Here is a 23,458-nt window from a genome sequence, read left to right as displayed (position 1 = left end):
TGATTGAATACAACAAAAACTAGAGAATGTTTTCCCCTGTACTGTTCCTCTGGGGATCTCCAACAATGAAATCCATCTTGAACATTTGTAATACCATTGGATTTCTGGCACTTGAGGTCTTCTGTGGACACCTAAGTGAAACACCATTAAATGTAATCAAGGCTTTAATGAGATTAAAGAGACAGTTTACCAGAAAATGAAAATTCTGCATTGTCTAGAAAATTATGGGCCATCCAGTAATTACAACCTTAATACAATCAGCTAACTGATATTTCATGTGGTCTGGAGAAATTATAAAGTTTCATCAACATATCAGTAAAAGCTAATGTCATGTTTCCTTGTAATATTACTACCTCTGGGAACAACAAAGGGCCAGAGACAGAGCCTTGTTGCACTCCATATATGGAGTAACATGGAGAAGATTATTTTTATTTTCAGGTCTGTTGTTTTACATTCCAGTGGAGTCATTACAATTTACTTGCAAAAAATAAAATCCATTTTTAAATCTCCAACAAACAGTGGCAGTTCTTTGAATGAGACCAGTGGGGTTCTGTGTGAGAGTGTTTTTCCTAGACTATATGTAGTCCTGTAAGATGGGAAGATTGCATAAGTTCTGTAGTTCAGTCCTTGATCTGAGTGTAGGCAGCTGGAGAAAAGCCAGGTGTGTTAGATGATGGAGTTCCAGCAATGCTCCGGACACACTGCACCTATTATTGGGCTGGCTCCCTTGCTGCAGTATGGGTAATAAACTGCTTCACAGCAGCCCACAACCAGAGCAATCAATGGGAAATTATCTTGCTAGATCGATGTCTGGGCTCTTAAAAGTTGCCTCACCAGCCAATGCAGAATAATGGGACTCAGTAGCTCAACGCAACCAGAAGTGCATCTACTGTTGAAATGCGTTTGTGCTGTGACATGTCTGTAATTATATAGAGTATATAATGTTTATATATCTCTTAAAGTTTTGATTAAAAATGATCCCGGAAAAATCTTGACTGATTTTAAATATGCTTTTATTGCTCAGTATATGTTTAAAAAGTGTGTTTTATAAAATATAAAGAACTCTTTCTCTTCGTTGTTGACCTGATCTGATCTGTTCATTTATGTCTTGGCAGTGTGAAATTCTCTTCTTACTGCGTTGTGACATCTTGCTTTGAAATAGCATTCAGATACATGTTCTGAAAGATTGTTTACAGGTTTTTGCTTCCCTAGAGTCAAACAAAAAGACAACAACTGATAAGCTGGCTTTAGTGTATGTCGTGTTACGTGACTCAAATTTTGGTCAGGTAACAGCTTTCATCAGTATGAGCTTTTTGAAGTGAGTCAGATTTTGCAGTCAGAGGTTGACAGATTCTACCGCTGTACATCTTGCTCTGAATGCTGCCAAATCATCTGAAAAAGTGGCCAGCTAAGATCAAGGGTGGAATTGAAAGTCTTTGCTTTCCCACAGAATAGAGATGTTGATGCCAGCCAGATCAGCATCATCTCCTTTCCTATCGATTGAGTGGCTCCAGTTTCAGAAGTGAAGACTGCTCAGAGCCTTGTGCAGGCAGCTCTTAGACACAGTAATACATCATTAGGCATCACAAAATCTCACCCCTGAAGGATCTGACCGAACAACTGACCCTAGCCCACAGATCATGTGGATCATATTTGCTTGAGACTTGCCCTAGTAAAAAATTCATTTATTTAAAATACATTTATTTCATACTAAGTATAGTTACAATTTATTAACATATTTACTGACATATTGCTCGAGACTTACTGATATAAAAATTATAATTAAACTTTATTTGGAGTACTACTTTTATTTCTTAAAAGTAGTATTTCTTAATATTAAGCCTAAAATGTGTTTTAATGTCACTGCTGATGAGGATTGTATGATCTTTGAATAATATCAGTCTTTAAATGCAAAATATTTAAAGTGTACCTAAAGTATACTTACAATAGTTCCACTTTAGCACATACTTCAGTATATCTTTAGTTGGACTTCCGCACAATTAAAGTGCATTAAGTACAAAATGAGTTGTACAAATTTTAGCAGACTTTAAGTAATTACACAAATATGTAATAATTAACTTTATTAATTACACAAATATGTAAATGCATTTGTAGTATATTTAGCATGAAATAATTGTATTTCAAATACATTTTAGTATATTTAGGATAACTAAAAAAGATATTGTTTTACTGTAAAAATTTTGAATAATTAAATGTTTAAAGGCATTTTTTGATGCAGGTACACTTTCACTTAATTTGAGAATAAAATTGCATCCTTCTCATCTCATCAGTTATTATATGGTAAAAGTTATTTATCAAAGCTCAACAAATATGACATACCATTTATGAGTGAAAAACTGCTACAGCATCAATAAAACATCTTTATTACATATTTATTTCCTTACAAGATTAACAGAATGCATTAGAACTGCATTTGGAGAGAAAAGACATTTGGACAGATTAAAAATTCGAAAAAAATAAATAAGAGATTAGACATGATGGAATATTTTAACCTATTGACATACCTACAGATGGTACTACCGTACATTGTACAACAGTGCAACTTTTTACTGTCTTCTCAGTAACAAATTACATGAATTATGTTGCACATCATTCTAGGAAGAAAATTATAGCTCTCAGAGCTGTTTTCTAAATGCTAGTTGGTTGTGAATCCGTATTCCCAGAATTTCTTGCTCTTCTCATGCAACAGATGGGCTATTCTGTGAACACATCATCTAGATTTAAACCTGTCCCTGAGTAATCATGTGTTAGTGTGACATTTACAGCACTGCAATCCCTCAATGTATGATGAGAAAGTGTGAAAAAGGTGTTGGAAGTGTGAATGTGTGTGTAAACAGATTCATAAATTCTCTCTTCCTGCAGGGCAGCTTTTCGTTGTTTGACAGGGAGCTTTGAAAAGGTCACTGGGACTTGAATCATCATTAACCTCACCCCTCCCCATTCTCTCACACAGGGAAACTGGAGAGCCAGAGCCACCAAAGTGCCAAGAAGTGTTTAATGCAGCCAGCTTGACCTGAACAAAGCCACGGTGTCCAAGAGACGAGGAACAGAGAGTCCCTGTGGAAGCCTCACGTTGGCCGTGTCATGCTACAGCGGGAATCACCATGTCATATATGAGACGTGTGGGACTAATGGTGACATCAGTAGCACGGCAAATGCACAATCATTCCCTGATTAAATGTTATTGGTTTTTCTGCAATAAAAGGCTGAAGACTACTTGTGTATTGGTTCTTTAGTACATTTCAGTTGGAAAGCATTTTAAAATATAATTTATTTGTTATAATTTAGTCTTTTGGGTTATTTTGCGTATAATACTGCTGTATAATTAACCAGCTCCCTTTTAATCTCAATTGGATTTCCAGCTCATGAACCTGAACCGGTTGGCTGAGCATGGAATTTTCTGCTTACTAAAGAGGCAGTTGTGCTGGAGAGCTCATATTGGAGCTGCTCTTGTTATTTGGGCCACAATGGCTGTCAAAGCCAGAGCCTCTCAGGTTTTGGGCCTGCTGCTCTCAAAGTGATTGAGTGGCCTCTTTGTGACACAAGCATCTCTGCACCAGAAAGAGCAAATTACTGGCTCCATTAACGGTAGATTGCACGATGGGAACTGCATTAAAGTAGCCTGCCGTGTATTGAGCATGCATTTTCCTCTTCTTGTGCAAAACGGGGCATCGGTCTTTCTACGTATTTCAAATACATCAGCATGATAAATGATCAGCTAGCATCTGCAGTCTGTTGAATATATAGACTTTTCTGGGATTGCTTTGTTTTTATTTTGGTGCATTTGTTATGCGTGAATCTTTCTTGGTAAATCTCACAAATATTAATTAAAATAAGTCAATTCTCACCAAATTCCCATTCCTGCCATGTGAAAAAAATGATCATTATCATTAATGTAATATAATAATGAAAAATCTATCCATCCATCTATATATCTATACATCTATCTTCCACAGAAAATCATGTAAGTAAAGTATGGAGTGCCAAAAAGTTCTGTATTAGGCCCTTTGTTGTTGTTCTTGTACATGCACCCCTTTAAGATGATATTAAGAAACATACTGGTGTTTTTGCATGGTTCTCCAAGGTATCAAAAAACACAATTGTATTACTATGATAGATTGAAATGCAGATTTATTTATTATATTTTATATTTCACGGTAGTCTACTAACGATTGAGAGAGGAAATGTACTTGATTGTCAAGAAAATACTGTCACGGTGTACAAATAGGCATAATTTTTACTAATGCAGAATGTATTTTATTTTTGAACTGAAATGTGACCTTACTTGAAGGTTTTCATAAGAGCCACTTTGCTTCTTTTTTTCCATCATATTGTAATGTGCAATTAATTTTCCAAAATACAAATACTGTTTGAGTTTAAGATTAAACCTTTTGAAAACCCTCCCTTGCCTAAAGCCAGAGAGCAGCTAATCAAACTCGGTCATCTTAACCACCTATGGGGTACTGGGCACTCCTTTGTGCCAAAGTACAAAAGACGTTTTCTGAGGAGTGCTGAAGAGCTTCCAAAATTCAGTTTCACAGAGCCGTTGTCGGCGGCGTGATCTTGGGTGGGCTTCAATGCACGGCCGATGCGTGGGATTTATAAATGAAAAATGTATACCAATAAAACAACAGTATTATGAAGTATTGAAACAAATTCCCTGCATTTGTTTAAACAAACAGTATGAGCTATTAAAAGCATGATTCAAGTGTGAAGGAGCTAATTATCTTATGAAAAGCTTATGTTTTTGCATTTGAATGAGGGGGCATTTTAAAAGAGGCTTAGGTTGTAGAAGGAATGTCAGCAGCAGGTCTTCCTGTTCTCAGTCAGCACTTTCCTTGCAGGCATTTCCTTCTCTTACCACTGTTTGACAGGCCTCACTCTGTTAACCCCGAATAAAAGAAAGTGCAAATGAGCATACCTGTGGCTACAGACACGACGCTGCCACCCAGGCACCCAGAAATAGAGTGAAAAATTTCTCCCCATGGCTGAGTTTATGATGAAACCTGGAGCTGCTGGTCTGTTATCAGCCAGTTGGAAACTAGCATTGTTTAGAGGAGCTTTCCAGTGTTCACTGAGCTGTGGAAATAGTGAACGAGTAATAGCCTACCTGCACATCAACAAATAGCATTTTTACATTATTAAGAAATCTTTGAGTGTTAAAGATGCATGGAATGTAGGTGTTTATTTGCTATATTTAACACGTAAACTGATATGCATGGGTTTTTGTCAGTCTACTGCACAGTAGCAAAATGAGTTAAGTGCTAGATGTATGCCCTTTGTGTCTTTAGAAATGATCATTCCTCTCAATCATGTCAAAAGCAATGCTGTCAGTCATCAACTGAAAAGCAAAAACATTACAGATAAATCACTCACCAGCAATGTCACTGTACTACCAAATGTGTTTGATCATTTAACTCCTCCTCTTTTAAAGGGACTGTTCATCCAAAATGTAAATTCGGGCATAACTATTTCACCCTCAAATCAGTTCAAATTTGTACGATTTTTTTCCCTCTCTGAAAAACGATATGTAGCAGAATGTTCATGCTGCTCATTTCCTATGAAACATATACATAATTGGCAACCCGATCCCACGGCAATTCATCCATATTTTACAAAGTGGCTAATTCGTATGAATTCGTACAACGTCACTCATACGAATTCGTATGTTTTTTGCTAAATTGTATGTATTTTACGAGTTCCCCAATTCGTATGAATTTGTACAAATAACCTACCCCTAACCCCGCCCCTAAACCTACCCGTCACTGGGGTCTAGACAAATCGTACAAAATCGAACGAGTGAGGTCATACGAATTCATATGAATTAGCCACCTAGTAGAATACGTATGAATTGGTCGTGAGCAGTGTTGGGAGTAACGCATTACAAAAGTAATAATATTTTGGATGAAAGTAACTCAAAAGTAACTCAAAAGTAGTGTAATGCATTACAATTCAGAGACAGTAATATTGTAATGTAACTAATTACTTTCAAAAGACAGTAACTAGTAATATATAATGTATTACATTTTGGAAGTAACTTGCCCAACACTGGTCGTGAGATAGCGATGTAATTCCACATGCAAATGAGGTTTTAGAGCTACAATAGAGGGGAAGATTTTCAGTGAATCTCTGGAAACAAGAGTTTGGCAATAGAGTTTACGTAAATGTTTTCAGGTTTTTATGTTCAGAAGTCAGCCAGGATAACTAGATTGTGAACAAAAACGGAAACCAACTAAATAAGTAAATACAAATATTTAATGCACTTATTTTTTCATTAAGTTGCAAAGGAAAAATTTCTTAAAATTTCTTATTTTTTAAAATGATTATCAACTATAGACATTAAAAAAGATTAAAATAAAAATATGCAATAGTATCTCAATACTAAAATAACACTGATTTGATCATTTATTATGATGGTAAAAAGCACTGTCTGATCAAACTTATTTTTATCACCCATAATTAAGCAGACTAATTAATTTCTTAAAGTGACCCTAAAAGACACTGTTTTACAGTTATTAAAATGTAATCTCAGAATAGGTGATGACAACTGTTATTATCTATTTTTATCCATTAGACTGTTTCAACTCAGATAAACAGACCTAGACTGCTCATAATTGATTTATGGAATATGATGAAGAGTTACATGATTACAACTCTGAAGTATGTTTATGTCATTCATTACAAGATAATATACACAATTGTTACTAACGCACTGGTGATAATTCAATCACTGAAAGACTAATTAATTGTAAATGAATTGCAAAAAATAATTAAAACTAAAATTAAACTACTTGAAAATATTTCACAAACTGTTTTTATACATTTGCTTCTAATTGAAATTTGTCTGAAATTGTACAAACAGTTTACCATTTCATATTAAAGACATATAAAGAGTTACCATGTTAAAAACAGGATCTGGAGATCAGAGGAAAATAAGTTAAGGCAGAAAGGACACCACGTTTCTGAATGCATTTGAAACGCTTTGGACTCACAACCAGTGTTGCCAACTAATTTTAATGGGAAGTTGCTAAAGGAAGGTCGATTTGTTGCTAAAAGTTGCTAAATGTGCCGTTGTCATTGTGCGATGATGTCATCACGACGCAAAATTTTGTCACGGCATCAAATCTCAGCAAAAAATATAATTTATGTATGTTAATTTCGATTTGCATTTTTTAACAATTACAATTTAAGTTTTTTTTATTAGCTAGTAAAAAAAATTGTATTAGCACATTCTGAACAATTAGTTTTAAGCGGTGTATTAGTAGTTTGTTAGTATGCTACACTCGAAGAAAAGCCTGCAAAAATAGTCTACTATGTTAATATGAAGGAATTTTCCATATTGATTTTTCACAGGTTTTTTTTACCTACATTTTAAATTCCGCATTGTATTTAGTGTTTTTGGGTTACAGGGTTACAACGGATAATGGATAAAGTCCTGGAAAATTACTACCTTTTCCATTTTTCTGGATCAACTAACTGATCAACAATCACAGGTACAAGCTACTAACAAGGTGTATCATAATAGGTGTGTTCGACTTGAAGCGGCGCTGTGCAGATTGATCGGTGTTTGACATCAAAGCACCGCGAGAGCGATTAGAAATCATGCAGGTCCGTCTGCTCTCTATTAACTCTCACGGTACTTTGATGTCATACACCGATCGGTCTGCCAGCGCCGCTTCAAGTCGAAAAGTTGCTAAATCTAGCAACAAAGTTGCTAAATTGGCAACACTGCTCACAACACATTCAAACACGTGGGAAGTTTCAGAAAGAATGCCTGGCAGCGGTGGAATGGAACGACGATCCAGTCTCCGCGTTTTATCACGCACTGCGCGCCTAGGGTTCAATCCATGCGGATCATTCTCCTGGATTTCATGGCGCTTCCTCCTCCTGCCCTTTAGTTACATTGTATCTCCCTTACTGAAAGGAGCTAGGGATCTAGGACTCAACTCAAGGGAGAAAAAAAATGAATGAATACGTGAAAATGGACGTGCCGAGATGTTGGATTTATCGTCCTGGAGTTTAAGAAAGACGTATTTGAAAAACTCTTTGAGATTTAGATCCTGCGATGCCAGTTTCAAGGCAGTGTTTCCATTTCTGAACGTGATCTTTAGGAGTGTGATGGCTGCTGGCCTTCCCTATCTCTAGTTGCTGGATGTGTTGGAAAGTGCACTGCTTTGGGATCATTTTTGGAATTCCGTACGCAAATCCAGAGGCATTTCCACCTTTCTCTATGGAATGTACATAAGTATTCTCTGGATAGGGGTTCGCGTGTTGGGTAAGTGGCGATGGGATTAATACATTTCTTTTGTGTGTACGTATGTATGTGTGTATGGTGTGTGTGTGTGTGTGTGGGTAGGGGGTGGTGTTTTATTGGTGCAGATGGAGACTGGAGGTGCTTTAGCCCGTTAGCTTAGCTCGGTTGTCATGGCTCACACATGCTTTGACCATCTTAGCCAGTCATTTCCTTAGGAGCACCGCGGACCAATGCGTTTGAACCGCGCGTTAGGTGCGGCGAATCGAACAACGAGTCCCAGTTTACTCGATTACACCAGTAATGTACATTTTTCCCCTCGCGGAGTAAGGAAACACACGGGTTATGGAGTCAATAAACACTCCGACTGTGTTTAAAACAGCACTGGTTTGTTTATACTGGAGTTGCAGTTCTCTGTGGAAGAGCTCGAGTCTGTTATGAATGTCAAAGGATGTGTGAGTATCAGCAGATTCATAGTGAATCACTGTTTTCAAACACAGAACTCACTCTAGGACTCCATATAATAATACAACCTTCAGCAGCCACACGTCTTCAGAGCAGCCCCCGTACACTAACAAAAGGTACCATGGTATTACCATGGCTTTTTAGACATGGTACCATGGTTATGTAATGGATTTTGGACCTGGAGAATACCATGTTTTTGAACAAGTATTATAGTGTTCTTTGAAGTACCTTAGAGTACTTGAAATGTAAATAATGTTTGTCAAAGTATTAACATTTGATACCATCTTTATAATATATCTTATCTGCTTGCTTGATTTTCCCACTGGTTCAGAATAATTGTATCAAGCAATAATTCTGCTAGTTTTATCACTGTGTTGATTGAGTAGAGGCCAAATGTGTTTGCTTTATGATGGGGATTATAAGCTCTGTGGCTAATCTTCACTGCCTTACACTCATCCTTGTCAGAAACAGTAGTTTTCCTGCTCATCACCTTTAAACTGCTTGCGTGAGCTACTTGTCAATGGATACTATCTCAAAACCTAACTTTAGTTATCTTTAAGGTCAATTCAAAATGATTTGTTGTTGCAGGCTAATGGGAAATACATTTCAATGTCACCATACATTGTTGGGAATTGGACATTTTTAAACATTTATATTGATTGTTTTAGGTGTACCATATTACAGGGTTTCTTCGGGTCTTAAAAGGGTATTAAAAGTCTTAATTTGCCCTTCCAGAAATTAAGATGTCAAAAGGTCTTAAATCAGGGCAGAAACTCTTAAATTCATAAAGTAATGGCTTTAAATGTTGGATGCACTGCAAAAAAATTTAAAGTATTGTTTTCTTAATACAAATATCAAAACGTCCTTAAATCAACATATATTTACTTGAAATGCAAATTGAACATGCAAGGTCGTGTTTTCTGAGAAACTGAACAAGATTTAGTGTGAATTAAGTTGACAGGCAGATGTTTGCTCTTGTTTCAATCATAAACTCACTTAATTTTGATCAAATTCTCATAAAACAAGACTTCTTATCTTATATCATTTAGTTTTTCAAGTCAATGTGTCCATTTCGAAATCTTTAGACGTTTGCAAATGAAAACAAGACAAACAATTATGAAGAAGAACATCACTATTTTCCAGTGTGATTAAAAATAAATAATGGATATCTGCTGGATGTTGTATTTTCAAACCTCGAAGCATTGCTAATACAAGACATTTACTTACTTGTTTAGAGATCATATTGACTTACTGTGTTCCATCAAATTATTTCCTTAAATGTTCTTTACTTGGTCTTAAAAAAGGTTTTAAATGTAAGTCTCTTCATAAAACCTACAGAAACCCTGATATTACCACTATGGTATTCTTTGACATACCTTGGCCATGTAAATACATTGGTATGTTAATAAGATCTTGGTTTATTCAGTCCCATGGTTCCTAGTGCAACTATTGTGCACTATTGAGTGTGTGTGTGAATGCAACTGAAATGCATTTGCCCTATTGTATCTATTTAAAGAATCAGCACGGATATCAAATAGCATCAAGTGAAGACAACATTTATAAAGCAGAAAAATCATCGTATATAGCATATGGAAAAGAATCAGCTTTGAAAAGAAAACCCAGAGTTAATTTGTTCTTTGAAAGAAGTGTAATGAAATGTAATGAAGCATTGGTGCAGATACATGCTGACATATGTTGAAGATGTTTCAGAAATCATTTAAAGAGTCTGAACTTGACTTTCATATATAGTATTTTGTTTACAGTTTCCTCCTTTGGTGACAGATTATGTTAATACAGTGTAGCACATTGATATAGGTTGATGATATTGGTCACACATCATCTGCCTTCACGTTGCAGTACTCTGATATTATTGTACAACAGTGTTATAGATGGTAATACTATGGTGCTCAAAGGAACTTCATTCCATGACACCATGTCCAAAAAAACATAGCAATATTTTTGTAAGGGTTTCTTGACACCAAACACAGGCAGATATGTGAACTTTAATGATTTTCTTTTATCAGTAACAATGTTGTAGAGTACTTGTGTGGAGATGAGTTGGCAGTCAGCCGGAGGGCGAATCTATTACCTGTGTCTCAGACAGTTTTCTCTCTCTCTCTCTCTTTTACTGTTTAGTGTCTGTAGAGTTGAGATTTGTCTGCAGGCCAGAGCTAGATGTTTTCTGTCTTTACACTTAAAAAAAGCTTTTGCTCAGCTTTGGTCTAGACAGCTGTGTTTTTTTAATGTTTTTTTTAGTCCATATATCGTAGTGCTCCTACCACAAACAAGCTTTGATATTGAAAGTTCTCTGATCCTGTGTTAGGATAGTCCAGAGAAATCAATAGGTCTGAGCCGATGGGAGCGTACAGCTGGAAGAGAGATATATTGCTGTAGCTCTGTAATGTTTGTGAATGCTTCGAAAGATCCATACACTCATTATGAATTTACCGTTGTGTCACCACTCAAGCTATGCACATCATTCAGTTCAGCATTCAATCTTTATTGCCGTTACAACAAGTGGTCTGTTATGCACTTTTGTTAGATTGTGCCTTTAAGTTATCTTTCTAATGCAGAGTAATGTTATTCACTGTCTGTTTTGTTTTTGTGACATCAATAGGGATGATCATTCTAATTATATTTTATATTTTATCGGCCATATAAAATTAGCCAACATTGTGAAAAGTGTGATGATTTTAATGTACTTTTATTTAGCATTAAGTTTCCTAAAGACAGCTTGTCATTAATATGAGTTTGTGTTTTAATATCTTATGTTAGTGGAACTTGATTCTTTCCAGAATCAGTTCCAATGAACTTTTATAAGAAATCTGTTCTAAACACTAATTCAACATTCTATTAGTGTTATCTTTCAGAAATGTTTAAAAAAAATCTCTGTATGGCTTAAAAACGCTTAAAAATGTTTTAGCGAAATATAGCTATTTATTACTATTACTGTATTGTTACATCGGTGCACAAATAGAAATTATATCTCATTCTTCCTTGTGTAAATTTAGTGAAAAACTGTGGAAAGCAAGCCTTTTTACACAGATCTGTACTGTATTTAAATTTGCATTTGCGACTGAAAACTACTGCGTGCGACTATAAATTTTATTTTAGGAGCTAAACTCCTAAATTTTTTAAGTTAGGAGCACAAGTGCTCCTAAAAAGAAAAGTAAGCGTAGATCCCTGTACATACTTGACAATAATGGCTGTTTGTTCAAAATAAGTTTCCCTGTTCACTATTTTATATGATTTTACAACAGAAAAACAAATATCAATATGTAGGGCTGTGCAATTAATCGCATGCGATTGTCATGCACATCTCGTCAGTAAAGCCGGTTCCTTGATTAGTAGTAAATCTCCATCACCTGCTTTCAGATGGAGCGGCATTACTGCACAGAGCCGTAGTTCACTGACAATTATTTATAGACATAATTGTCTATTTATATAGACAATTATCTAAAAAAATTTTTTTTGAGATTTGTGTTCCTAAAACATTCATTCTGTGATGCCATGTTTAAAAAACGTATTGAATAAGCTGTACATCTCCTGGACTTTTAAAGGGATCAAACAGGCTTTTCACATGAAACCACAGTGCACAGGTTAGCTACAGATGTTACAAACTGACTTTGACCCCTTTGACTGTTTGTTCCAGCAGAACATCTGCAGCCTTTAGATCTGCCCACTGTGAAAGAATGACCATCTGGGATTATGTAGAGCGTGCATGGTTGTCAGATGATGGCTCATCAATGAAGGGGCCTACAATCAATACAAGGTTTTGTGTCTTGTTCTTGGTGGGATATTGTCATTTACAAGGCATAGTTACAGAGAATCCAATGACTCTGTTGCAGTAGTTGCACCAAATCCTTATTTAAATGGCAACACAATCATCTCCATCAGGACTGTCAATCTAGATTCACAAAATTCAAGAGGATTTAAAAATGTATGATATGGAAGCTACGGTTAATATCAATTAAACATTACCGTAAGCATTTATTTCGAGATACGTATTAGGCATTCAAACTAGAAGCACAGTCAATTCATGTGAGATGCTTGATTGGGGAATTTCAGTGTCTGAAACGAAATTACTCTCATTCAATTCCACTCTGTGGCTTTTGTGGTGATCTGAGACTTGCGAAAACCTATAAGAAACTAAATGAAAGGCTGATACAAGCTCCAGCTTATTGAACAAAGCCCTCTCCTCGCTGAAGCTTGGTGAAGCATTTCAAACATGGATAGACTAACATGAGTTAATCAGATTCTTACAGATTTAGTGTAAGGCTGCGGTTTCTTTTTTATTAGAACAGTGTGGTCGTTGCTTTCCAGCCCTTGTTTGCAGCCCTGAGCCCCTTAGCACTGCAGGACAAATTCTGCAGACTTAAGTGTTAATTATTTACACTGTCAGAGGTCAAAGTGCATGCTCCTTTGACTTGTGTGAGACAAAGAATGGCTGCCTTAATTAGTTTACAGACATCAGGCTTTGAATGAAGCCCAATGTCAGCAGACACATGCTCTTAACCAATACTTTGGCACAAAATATAGGTCAAAATGCTTACAATTACACACATCAGTGTTCTGTTTAGAAGCAAATGGCTTTGCAAAAAATGTTACCATTATTATCCAAACCTTGCTCGCTGTTCAGAGTGTAACATTGTGCTTTTGTTTGCAAGATTATAGACGTTTGTTAACGACTAAAGTCGTGGTCAAGTGGTAATAGAGTTTGCAATAGCCAATGCTGATATCTAGAGAGCAGGGTTGCCACTGGCCAATACAATCAATGCAATGCCTATGAAATGGAAAAAAAAATTAAAACCCATTACCAATGTTTATTATCTGTTGGCATAATTTTGGAAATGGCAAAAGATGGAAATTCCAATTGGAAATCTTAAAATGTCAAAGTAAAGAATAATTACCCTGGGGTGTGTTTCCTAAATGCAACTTTTGTCGCAAGTTCCGACGTTACCAATAGAGTTCAATGTAACTAACAACCATAGTTCGCTAACGTTGTTTTTTGGAAATGCACCCCTGGCCAATATCCCAGTCCCAATATAGGCTATCACTGTGTACTAATGAATTAAAAATGTTGTAGTTTAACATACATTTGTGTGTGTGTTAAATTATCATCTATTTTTATGTTTGCGAAGTTTGCATTTTCAACTTTATGTACTTTTTACTGACAGGACTCTGCACATTTGTATCTGAATAAATAGTAATATGAACCAGAATAAATATTTCAGTATTGTTTCTACCACAAGTGTTGTTTAGAAACCCTTTTGCAAATGTTTTTTCACCAGATGCCACAGCAGCACAAGTTATTTACATAAGTTGAAGTGTGGGGTGCAATTTATTTTACTGTACATTAGGGCTGCACGATACTGGAAAAAACTCACATTGCGATATATATATTTTTTCTGCTTGTATTAATTTCAATAGTAAACCTCAGTTTGTTTGCCAAAAAATAAAAGGGTTTAATTTTCATTTGATTTAAGTTAAATGTTTAATGCCACAGAGAGTAAAGTACCGAAAAAAGGTACGGTTGGGTACCGGCACAGAAATTCAGGTACCGATACCGGTACCGTACCGGTTAAAATGTGAACAGTACCCAACCCTAGAACCAATATACTGTTACACATCCATTTTCTTTCTCAATTGTTTCCCTTCACCTAAGCCATAAGCAACTGCGTTTACAAGGATACTTGCAGAGCACAGTATTTCAGGCACAAATAGACGCAGAAGTGAACAGAATTCAGTGTTCACGTGCATCTGCGTGGCTCACAGTGTCTACACTGGACGCGAGCGGCGCGACGCGACAAAATACAATAGAGGCCATTATAATCAGTGATGCTGTCTACACTGAATGCGGCGCGACACGACAAATCACCGACAGTAAACTAATGCCGCATTCTCTTTATGACGTACTGACACAAAGTTCAAATGATTTGCAAAGGTCGCTTTGTCGCGTCCAGTGTAGACAGACTTTGGGGCCGTTCACATGTCGCGCCTAAAAACATGTGGAAAACGCCAGCCGCGCCGCTTTCTCCTTCTTTCCAAACCGCTCGGGACCTTGTGCTTTCGTGGCGTCTGCTGTTGCTAAGCGACCGTGACCTGTGCTGTCCGCGACGATGCGGGAGTTTCAACAAAGGATAAATTGATTTCCAGCACTGAAAATCCCTTGCAGTAGCTCTGCTACTAAATTTATTTAAAATGGGTATCTCTGTACAGCTGTCGCGTCCGGTGTAGACACGTGTCTGTGTGTGAGCAAAGAAAACAATCAGTATAAATATAACGATCAGTATACTAAACATCGCACATCCTGCGATGTGACTATCATGGATGCGCACATCGCGATATCGATGTTGAAACGATATATCGTGCAGCCCTACTGTACATGCACTTACAATGTACAATGTAGTGTTAATCAAGAAAGTACTGAGTAATGTAAGGTAACTACATGCATTTAACATAGGTTAAGTTAAGGTTTATGGTTAGAACCTAGTTATTACCCAGTTATTACTATAATATGTACATAGCATATGCATGCATAACAGGACTGTAAAAAAAAGTGCTACTGAAATTTGATTTGAATGTGATGAAATAACAAAACTGTGTAGCTCAAAATAATGGCAAGAAAACAAGCCTTTCTGTTGAGTTTCTCAGATTAACAAGGAAAATATGGATTGCATCTGGTTAAGACACTATAACTCTCACACTTTTCTTTTATTCAATTTGTGTACTATGTAAAGAAGCTTATGTATACATTTTAAAGAAGGTCAATGTTATTACTCACGTTTTATATTTGCTCTTGTGTGTTAAGTCAAGTCCATGTGCTGCATATTCATCGCTTACCATTTCAGACTACATTTTCAAGTCAGATAATCCCTTTTGTGTGTCTCTCCTCTAGGGCAAAATGTGGGTGACTGGGAAGTTGACATCAATACGTTGAGGCTACTGTTCTCCTTCTCCCCACACCCTGGCAGTCCGAGGTATCAGACGTTACTGTGACAAACCTGGGCCGCTGGCACTAAAATGTCCCTAAGTGGTGGCACTGCAGGCGGGAAAGGTGTGGACTCGAATGCGGTGGACACTTACGACAGCGGTGATGAGTGGGATATCGGGGTTGGAAATCTGATTATCGACCTTGATGCTGACCTAGAGAAGGACAAACTCGAGATGTCTGGCACCAAGGACGGAGGAGGAATGGCAGCTCCACCTAGCGCAGTAGCGGCTCTGCCAGACAATATCAAGTTCGTGAGCCCGGTGAGCGCCCCTCAGGGCAAAGAGAGCAAATCAAAATCGAAACGCAACAAAAATTCTAAAGACAATAGCAGCAAGACTCCAGCTGCAGATGGAGCAAAAAAGGACTATCAGGGACGGACCCAAGGGGTGGTTACTGGTGCGACAGGTAGTTCAGGAGGCGGCACCTCTGCTCCTGGCAAAGGCGTCGAGAAGGGCGCCAAGGCCTCACGCGGCGTGCCCAACAGCAAAAAGGAGAAGGAAGTATCGAGCGGGAAAAACAAGAAAGAAAAAAGCGAAAGCGGACCAGTTGCAGTCGTGGCAATTGAGAAGGAGATAGTAGCAAACGCTCAGGCGTTTGGAACCACACGCAACACGCCCTTTGACAATACACAAAATGCAGACATGGCTGTGACAGAGCAGCTTGGGAATAACGCTCTGGAAACTGTTGGAATTGTCTCTCCGTTAGCTATTAAATCAGAGCCAGAGGAGCTTGACGGGGAATACAGAGCTTTGAAGAAGGTGAAAAATGAAAAGGTAAGCGCGGAAGGCCCGCTTGTGAATTTGAACCGTTTAGCAGCCAATGGAAATTGTGTTATTGAAGTATTGATAACGGGTGTCAATATTAGCGACCTAGTCGCCTGAATGCAAGTAAGTTGTTTCCTCTGCGGTCATGTTTTCTTTGCATCGCATGTGCTTTTTGATTGACATTTTGCCACTTTTATGGATCAGATAGTAAAGAGAGGACTGGAAATGATATGCAGAAGAGGAGGGAACAAACTGAGTAAATGTTGTGAGCCAGATTCAAAATTGCATTACGTAAATAAGCATCATGGTAATTAAAGCACTAGGTTGTGGCTCTGGCATTTAAAAAAATATATTTTTGAAGGATTAAATAAATTATCATAGTTTGTGTAAAAAAAGCAGTATTTAAGCAATATTGGCAGCATTATGCTAACACTATTACATTACAGAATTTTTCTTCCTGTCGTTCCGATCTATGAATAGAAGGAAGTTTAGGCCTGGTTTGACTGTCCATGTCGCTTAATCCCAGGAGCCAAAGATGTGGTTGAGGGGGTAGGGAAAGAGCTCAGACCCTCCTAACCCCACTGGCCTAAACTTGCAGTGGGGGAAGGGCTGGAAGAAGGTCATTTAACTGCTTGTATACAAGCTTTTAATCAGAACAGAACAGCTTCTGTGCTTCTGGGGATCATTAAAATTGGGAAGGAAATTCCAATTAAAGCTTCAAATCCAGTTTCAGATCTTAAGAAACTAAGTGATGCCAATGTTTGTTTGTCACTTTTACATTGGCCTTTTATCTGTATGAAACTTAATGATGTAACTTTTTGCAAGTACATACTGTTCGACTAAAAAAACAGCTGCGGATTGTCAAATTCATTTCAGGATTATGTTTGCTACTGTTGTGCTTTGTTACATAGATTGGCCAACATTGAAATTTCAGTCACGGTAAAGAGCCTACCCTGTGACTTTTGGAAATGGTTTAAAAGCCTATTTTAAGGTCACTCCCTAAGGTTTTTTGTCTTTTTGATGAGATGCTGTGACAAGATAAATCTGTGGTTGATTAGGTCTGTAACTATAATTTCAGATCGCTAAAGAGTAGCCTAAATGTTGTATTGATGACCCAAATGCTGTAAATCAAAGCCAAATCCTGTACTTTCCCCAGATTTCCGTAGTGCCTTCTTCTTGGAAGCAAGTCAGAACAAAATAGATATTTGCTTCCCGGTGTTTGTTCGTGGATATTAAGTAATTACAATGTTTAAAACTCAAAATAAGTATGAAATTATTTGTATAATAAATTGGTAGCGATTCTTCATCTGAGATCTAGAACACTATTTTTTACATTTTATGTTGTGACAGTTGATTTTACACTGATATTTCATATAATTTAGGTTCCTGTAGGCCACTTTTAAGGAAAGACATTCAACAATCAATATCTTGTACGTTCAATATATTTTATAAACTGTTGACTGATTAATAGATTTTCTGATGTTTTCCCCACCTCCATTTTTAGTATCTGCAAAATCCAATAGGTCAACCTCTGTTTTTTTTAGTTTTGGTAATAGAGTTGGGTGGTGCAAAAACATGTTCAATTTGGTGTTTTTTTGATAGCGTTTGAAATGTTGAGTTTTCTTTTGGCTCGTGATACAGCACGCAAAGGTTAATTGATTAAAGAATACAAGGGGGCAAAATATCAGCCATTAAAGCAATGGCAGATCTGAGAAACTAAGCCTTTTCCCTCAGCTTTGTATATGGCGACTGCTAGTATGTCTGGATGGGTGTTAAAGCCAGCAGCAAGGGTGGGGGAAGGCAGCGCGGCGAGCTCGCACTGCTAATTCAGCTCATGAAAGGCTTGAGCAGTGAGAGCAGCTGTCCTCCATTGTCAGCCAGCAAATTTCCAGCATGCCTCATTTCACCTCTCAATGTGAGCAGAGAGAAAGCTAGAGGGCAGAACAGAGGGGGATAAACAAACAGAAACCGATAAATGAGGGAAGGAATGAATAAATGAGAGAAAACTGTTGAATGCCTAAAGTTGCCGCAGTGCTTCCAAACGGAGGTGGGGAGAGATCATGTGTTAAATGCCAGCGGTGAAGTCTGCTTGTAGCTTTCTGAGAGGTTGGAAGGTGCTCTGCTCGGTTCTGCTGAGAAAAAAAAGGGGGGTGGTTGCATTGTAAGTGGATGAAGTCTTTAACTTCCTACACACTAAGGAGCTTGTCATCGCTCCCACAGTTCCACTGAGGCGAAAGAGGACTGCTGAAGAAATCAGGGCTGCTGCACAGTTCACATGCTTGCACTACTTGGAGTATTAATTGGGACACAAGACCACCATATTAAGTGATACTATAACAATTGAAATTTCAAAATTCCAAAGAATGAGCCATTAATTGTTGGTTCCAAATTTTAGATGAACCACACTTTCAAAAGAAACGCTCTGGCCAATGCCAATAAGCTGCTAGTTATCTTCGTTTTATTGTAAAATATTATTTAAATAAATACTATTTTGTTAAAAAAGAAATGTTTTCTTTTTTCTCAATGTTATGGTGCTTGTAGAAAATGTAAAGGGTTGTCATAATTTACTCATCCTCATGTCATTACAATCCCATAAGACTTCCATTCATCTTCAAAATATAAATGAAGATATTTTTAATGAAACCTGAGAGGTTTTTGTTCCTCCATTGAAATTCCATGTAAGCAAAACTCCATATGAATCAAATGGTATAATCCAAGTCACTTGAAGAGATCATTTGCTTTATACCATGTACATATTTAATTAGCCTTTTATTCACATAAGAACAGTTGATCAATAAACATGCATAGAGCACATCAAATATAGTAAATGGAAACTCAAACTTGCATGCATGATTTTTAAAGAAATTTTTAAGTTATTAAAGTTTTTGTTACATGCGCTTTCAATGACAGGGCATTTGTGTCTTAAAGATAAACTCAATTCTTATGGGTTTGGATTTTTAACAGAAATGTGTAACAATTTTTGAGTGAACTAACCTTTTAAAGATTACAACATTTATAATGTACAGTTTAATACATGTATAGCTATTCATTTTGAGATTAGCTCAAAAAAATTGCAGGAAAGAAGAAATAATAAGTATTATAGAAAAAGACTGAAATTTGCTTTGTTTTCTAGCACCATGCCTTTTAGTACTAGAGTTAAAGGTAGATGACTACAGGAGCAATTGAACATTTAAAAAAGTTAGTAGAAACAAGCATACACATTTAATTGTCCACTATTCAATGCCAATACTGATAAGTCAATACAAAATCACTAATATTGCTTGATAATCAATATGGTTCCATTATATTGCGCATCTTTAGTAAAACTGTTGCAGCTTCAGCCTCGGATTTGTCACAGTTAAAAGAGTTGAAAAAGAAATGCTGCATAGTCCTGTCTGGTTTCGTGAACAATCCTAGCCTGAAGCACACTTTGAGAAATCCACTGCAAGCAGTTCATCATCCCAGAATCTTTTGCCATGCATTATGCATTATGTTTGAGATGCACTAATCCTACTCTGGCTGACTGCTTAGGATGCATATTATGAATCGTGATGTGTTCATTTAGGGTATGTGGTCTGATCGTTTGAACCGCTCTCACGGTACAGAATGAGGGTGGTAACTTGCAGTGATTGGCTGTAATTTTTGTAGAAAACTTTACATAATGCATAGCATGTGCAGCACATTGTTTTGCCGAAATCAAAATTTATTTAGCCTCCTCCTTTAGCAAAAACAGCTGTTGTATAAAGTAACCCAGTGTTGTGGGGGTGGGCATTGGACCATCATGAATCTCTTTGTAATGGCAGTTCTTTCATTTTGACAAGCACAATACTTTAAGCCCTTGGGCTGCTATGAAAAGTGGAACATTATTGTTTGATCAAGAAAATCACAAGATCTCATTCTTACATCTTTCTTGTACCGCAGAATGTGTAAAGAGCTGCCATTCAATGTTGCTTAGTCTTGTGGTGTGTTTAACATCTTTGTGCTCTGGCATTGTCTGTCGAGTTACTCTTGCTCTAATGAGGTTAGTGTCACTGAAAAGATCCTTTTAAGAAGATTAGAGGGTATTGTTGAAGATTTCAGCGACAGAATGATTTAGCATTGCTTTGTGGAGGAGACAATCCAGGCTGTGTTTAGTGCTGCTTTAGTTTGCAGTTTACACATCTATGCATATTGGCGTTAAATGTTGCATAAAAGTCCGTTCTGGCACTAGTAATTATGTTGGTGTGATTGAATCTGAAATGTTAAGTTTGTTCCTTTAACTCTTCTTACTGGGTCAATGACTTGACTATTTTTTTTTGTCTTCTCTTGGTTTATTCAAAAATACATTGAAAATGCAATTTTACATGAATTGAATTGTTTTTAATTTCTGAATTGAAATTCATTTAGATAGTTTTTGGGAGAAATTTCAATTTCAGCATGACGCAAATGTCTTGAGTTCATAATTATATTGACTTATTTGTATTTTAAAAACGTTTTTCCAATAAACCACATGTGGTCATGTGGTGCAACCAACATGCTTAATAAACCTACAGAAAAAAAACCTAGTATACCCATGATTGTGTCGAGGCCAATAAGTCATTCAAAATAATTTGACATGGTTAGTTCAGATTGTTAAATGTCATGTGGTGCGACTCCCCCCAAAAAGAAGCAAGATTTATGAATGAATAATAATTTACCTTGACCAAAAATACTTAAAACCTTAAAAAAAAAAGAGAGAGATTAAGACATGTACACTTTTATGTATTCAAGGTTAGAGTTGATAAATATACCTTTTTTTTTCTTTATCATGGATTCTCTTATGTCATTGGCCCTTCAACAAACTGCACATCAGCCAACTAAATTATAGACCGGTATCAAAAATGTTGGCCAATTCTGACGTCTGGGCACTTCATTTAATTTTTTCTTCTTCAAATATTTGCTAGCTGTTTGTCTGTTTGAAATAGACACTTTTTATTTCTCTTTGCTGAATTGTGTGCTGAATTTTGCACTTTTGTTAAAATATTCATGTTTTCCTTGTCTCGCATCCATCTTCTGTTTTTTTTTTTTTCCCCACTATTTCACACCCTCTCATCATGGGAGCCCCCGAATGAATTGAGCAATTCAGCAACACTAATGCTGCCTTGGTGCTGAGTAGGGATGTAAATCGGATGGTTCGTCACGATACGATACGATATCGATTCTCATACCCAGCGATATGATTTTGCAGATACTTCAAAAAATTTTACGATACGATTCGATACAGGAGAATATCGATCGATATATCAATACTATTATATTATATACCTATTTTAAACAACCAACATTTTTATTAACTCACAAGTGCAACCAAAACATATGACATGAACATTTATCTTAAAGTTTCACATCCAGTGTCAAAATAAGGTGTCTATTTATACTACAGATATCGATATTTTACGTGTGGCATGGATACATCGTATTGTTAGACATTTAATCGCCCACTATTTCACACACTCTCATCATGGGAGCCCCCGAATGAATTGAGCAATTCAGCAACACTAATGCTGCCTTGGTGCTGAGTAGGGATGTAAATCGGATGGTTCGTCACGATACGATACGATATCGATTCTCATACCCAGCGATATGATTTTGCAGATACTTCAAAAAATTTTACGATACGATTCGATACAGGAGAATATCGATCGATATATCAATACTATTATATTATATACCTATTTTAAACAACCAACATTTTTATTAACTCACAAGTGCAACCAAAACATATGACATGAACATTTATCTTAAAGTTTCACATCCAGTGTCAAAATAAGGTGTCTATTTATACTACAGATATCGATATTTTACGTGTGGCATGGATACATCGTATTGTTAGACATTTAATCGATGTATCGATCCATATCGATGGATCGTTACACCCCTAGTGCTGAGGGTAGTGTTACCCCCCACCCCCACAGTCTCAGTTACTCATTATGCAGTGTTTCCCCTGCCATTATATTAGGAGGGCGGCCCACCCCCCCAACGGCACCCCCACCCTCCTTGAAGGTCAAGTTAATTTTATTTTATTTTATTTTATTTTATTTTCTCTATAGCGCCAGATCACAACAGAAGTCATTTAAAGTTACCTTTCCTATACAACACGTCTATACCTTGTTCTTTTATTAAACAAACTAAATAGCCTTATGTTATTTATCTTATTTACATGACGGCATGTCATTTCTGTCTCTACATTACTTGGTCGCGCTCTCTGTATCTCGCACACACAGCGGAGTTCTGCCAAGTGAGCACACTCTGTGTTAACTCTGTGTTAAAGGGGAAGTCGGTGTGTGTGTGTGTGTTCACTGCTGTGTGTGTGCACTTCGGATGGGATAAATGCAGAGCACTAATTCCGAGTATGGGTTACCCCCATGAAGTGACATGTCACTTCACTTAATGAATGGCGCAGACATGCGGTTTTGTTTACTACTCTGAATCGCGCGCGACGCTTCTGGTGATATTAACGTCTGCCGTCTCTATAAGGACATAAATACGTGAACAACATCTTCAGAACTGTTCTGAGATGATGCTCACTTCATGAGCATTTGACCATTTAATTTGAGTAAAACTATCCTCATATCATATACACGCAGAAATGTAACGGTATTCACGGCAACCCGTCAAAATAAAAGTTCGGTTTAACTTGATTGATAAATATATTAGCCTACTATTTTTCAGTAGAATAGGCTACTACTACTACTAAAATTATTAAATCCTTATTTTTAAGGAATAATCATACAATATTTCTTCAATGTTTTTATTGTAATATTAAATGACCTTTATTTTCCAAAAAATAAAATTAGTTTAATTTTCATTACTTAAAAGATAGATTAATGTTTTACGCCTTAAATGTAAATACACAACACAGAATTTCTGAGCAAAAAATCACAAGGCTATTGTAAGAATAAATGAAACTTGTTTTTATGCTTTCAAATAATTAGACATGCTAAA

At 36.8% G+C, this 23,458-nt stretch overlaps 1 protein-coding gene across 2 annotated transcripts in view; it reads left to right on the top strand.

Moving 5' to 3' along the window:
- The first annotated feature begins 7,892 nt into the window (after positions 1 to 7,892).
- Positions 7,893 to 23,458, top strand: part of LOC107748266 (zinc finger protein 609-like) — a 64,974-nt gene continuing 49,408 nt past the window's right edge. The window contains exons 1-2 of one of the 2 annotated variants that reach the window (XM_016562999.1): positions 7,893 to 8,296; positions 15,636 to 16,504. In XM_016562999.1, coding sequence (XP_016418485.1) covers positions 15,761 to 16,504 — 744 coding nt within the window. In that variant the 5' untranslated portion in view covers positions 7,893 to 8,296; positions 15,636 to 15,760. The remainder of the gene's footprint in view (positions 8,297 to 15,635; positions 16,505 to 23,458) is intronic. The other variant, XM_016563000.1, reaches the window with a different exon arrangement.

The sequence above is a fragment of the Sinocyclocheilus rhinocerous genome, unplaced genomic scaffold (genome assembly GCF_001515625.1).
Source record: "Sinocyclocheilus rhinocerous isolate Xijiao unplaced genomic scaffold, SAMN03320098_v1.1 scaffold830, whole genome shotgun sequence".
Classification (NCBI taxonomy): Eukaryota; Metazoa; Chordata; class Actinopteri; order Cypriniformes; family Cyprinidae; genus Sinocyclocheilus; species Sinocyclocheilus rhinocerous.
The sequence above is the reverse complement of the archived record's forward strand: the minus strand, read 5'-3'. Positions and strand labels throughout refer to the sequence as shown.